Consider the following 2,779-nt stretch of genomic DNA (forward strand, 5'->3'; position numbering starts at 1 on the left):
AGAGAGAGAGAGAATAATCTAAGGACCAGGGAGATAGCTCAGCAGCATAAGTACCTGCCTGGCACACGCAAGGTCCCAGGTTTGATCCCTAATATGACCAAGAAAAAAGAGATTAATCTATCTGAATAATCTGTCACAAATAGCTATTATAGTGGGTGTTATAATTGTTAATAAATTTAGTTTTATTATGATGATGAGTTTGACCTCTTTTAGAGATACCTAGGGTGGTCTTTTTTGTTGTTGTTTTTCACTTTTGCGCGATGCTTGGGATTGAACTCATGGCCTTGCTCACTCTAGGCAAGTGCTTTACCACCAGGCTCCACCCCGAGGTATTTTTCTGGCTGCTGCCAGTGAATAGACCGGGATACATGGGGCTCTATATCCATGGACTCTTTAGTAATTTTTTGGGTTTGAAACATGTTTTCTGGAGTTTAGGCTTTCAGTAGAAATCTGACTTCTGGATCCTAAAGGGCATGTTAGATAGCTGAGTATCAATAATCAACCATTCCCATGTTTTTCCTAATTCAGGGTATCATCCCTATTGAAACACAGTGCGAGTTTTGTGGCTATTCTTTTAGCCGGCTGGTGCTGCGCGCTCTCCTGCGTGTCAGAGCATTGTTAGATTCTACTTCGGTCCTAGAGCCTTGTTGTAGAGTCGTCACAGGAGCTCACGTCTGCGCCTGCTCTTTGCTGTTCCCCTGCTGCAGTCGGATCCTGACCTCCCAGCCGATGTGCAGACGCCGCCGTCCTCCGCCGAGCTGGCCCGGTACCCCGGCCTCCCCTTCCCAGCCTCACAGTACATCCCGCCCCAGCCGTCCATCGAGGAGGCCCGCCAGACCATGCACTCCCTCCTGGATGACGCCTTCGCCCTCGTGGCCCCCAGCAGCCAGCCTCCCAACACCGCAGCGCCGGGGGTCCCGGCTGGCCTGCCCCCAAATAGCACCCCTTCCCGGGAAGACAGGCGAGCGCCCCAGTGGGGGTCCTTCTACAGCCCTGCGCAGCCGGCCGGCAACGCGTGCAGTGTGAGTACTGCCCTTCTGCAGGCTCTGGGGATGGGGCCGGAGCTGCTGGCTCCTCAAGAACTGTGTCGCATAGGGTGGGAATTATTGCTCAGTGTCATTGTCTTCTAGCATGCTGGCTGCAGGCTGTTATGCAGCACTGCTATTTTGTTCTCTGAGGGATGCGGGGGGTTTTGTGGAAGCGTCCTTCTGGCTCTCTGGCACTGTCGTGAAGTAGCAGTGGGTGAACTTAAATGTCTTCTCTGTGCTGCCCCCTTCAAAGGGGCAGCGGAGGATGTGCCTGCAGTATTTAGCTTTGTGAATGACCTCCTGGGTCTGGAGACTCTGGAAGCCGCTAGGACCACCTTTGGGAATTGGGAGCTTCCTGTCTTGGGAGCGGACCTTTCCACATCTGCCTCTGTTATCACCTACATTTCTCAGGTTTAGTCCGTCTTTTCAAATTTACCTTTTGAAGACACAGAGAAGAAACTCAAGGGAGACAAGTTCATCTGATTTTTGCTAATTTCAAAGGAAAATGGAGCTGAACAATTTATGAATGACTTATTAGCTCTGGAGAGAAGTTAATAAGTCACAGTTTAAATTATTAGTGAGGAAAGTTTGTACTGGCTTCTTCTGATGTTGCTATTTTTATTGAGGTAGAATTAGATGACAATAAATACATGGTTAGAACATTTGGGTCTCTGGAATTGGTTTGAATTCTCAAAGGAGGCCCTTAGTTGTAGAGTGTTTCCCTTAAATTATGGAAGTACCAGATCCTGGGTTGTGAGTGACTGCTACCCCAGAGGGCAGATACTGTCCTATCTAATCATTATTTTCTTTAATCAGAAAGTGTAGCTTGATTCAATAATAAAGATTGCTCTAGTCCAAGATGGCAACTGGCAGTTTATAATCTTTGAGGAAATGGATGGTACAGAAAAAACAAAACAAAACAAAACAAACAGTGACAAAATAAAAGTGGAGACAGCTGCTGTCTGGTCACTTTAAGCTTTTTTGTTTATCCATTCACATATATTTATGGAGCTCCTGCTGTGTTTGGTACCCTCAGGGTATTGGGATGTGGTAGTGGATACCACAGGCCCCGGCTCCCTGGCTCTTGGGGCTGGCGGGGGCTGTGCGAGCCAGACAGTAGCTCCACTGCAGTGTGGTCAGCCCTGTCCCGGGAGGGCGTCCAGGGAGCACCTTACTGAGCCTTGAGGAGTTGGGGAAGGACCTTCTGAACAAGACAGTATCCAAGTGAAAGTCTAAAGGATAACCACTGTCAACTAAAGAAGGGCAGAGCCACACAAATCAAAGAACGTCTTGACGAAAACTTCTAGAGAATATGGAAGAGCCATCTGGATCTACTTCCTTCTTGAAATGACTGAGACACTGGGTGAAATATATGGGTCTTTAGGACCTGACTGTTAAGCAGCAAAGGACAGGGAGGACTGAGAAGTAAGATGGTTGCTACAGTTGCCTCAGCTTCTGTCAGGAGAGGGTTTCTAACCACTGTGCAGGGAAGGGCCCCCTGGTGGAGTTGGAGATCCAGGGAGGAAAGACAGCTGGAGTTCACAGCCAAGGGGCAGGAGAACAGCTAGATGCTGAGAAGGCATCCGCAGGGAATGGTCATCTGAGTGCTGAGCGGTTATGGGTGAGGGAATTTTCCAAGACAGGGGAAAGAACCACCCAAAAGAGTAGAGGGAATAGTCCTCAGAGCTCACACAGGCCTGGGAATAAGCTCTTCCTGCAAGACGCACTGCTGCCCTCCCAAGTCAAATACT

At 48.9% G+C, this 2,779-nt stretch overlaps 1 protein-coding gene across 2 annotated transcripts in view; it reads left to right on the forward strand.

The window, feature by feature from the left end:
* Positions 1 to 2,779, forward strand: part of Kiaa1549 (KIAA1549 ortholog) — a 184,003-nt gene that overhangs the window by 150,355 nt on the left and 30,869 nt on the right. For both annotated transcript variants that reach the window (XM_023712842.1, XM_023712843.1), the window contains exon 18: positions 708 to 1,022. In XM_023712842.1, coding sequence (XP_023568610.1) covers positions 708 to 1,022 — 315 coding nt within the window. The remainder of the gene's footprint in view (positions 1 to 707; positions 1,023 to 2,779) is intronic.

Source organism: Octodon degus, unplaced genomic scaffold (genome assembly GCF_000260255.1).
Source record: "Octodon degus isolate 3935 unplaced genomic scaffold, OctDeg1.0 scaffold00027, whole genome shotgun sequence".
In the NCBI taxonomy this organism is placed as follows: Eukaryota; Metazoa; Chordata; class Mammalia; order Rodentia; family Octodontidae; genus Octodon; species Octodon degus.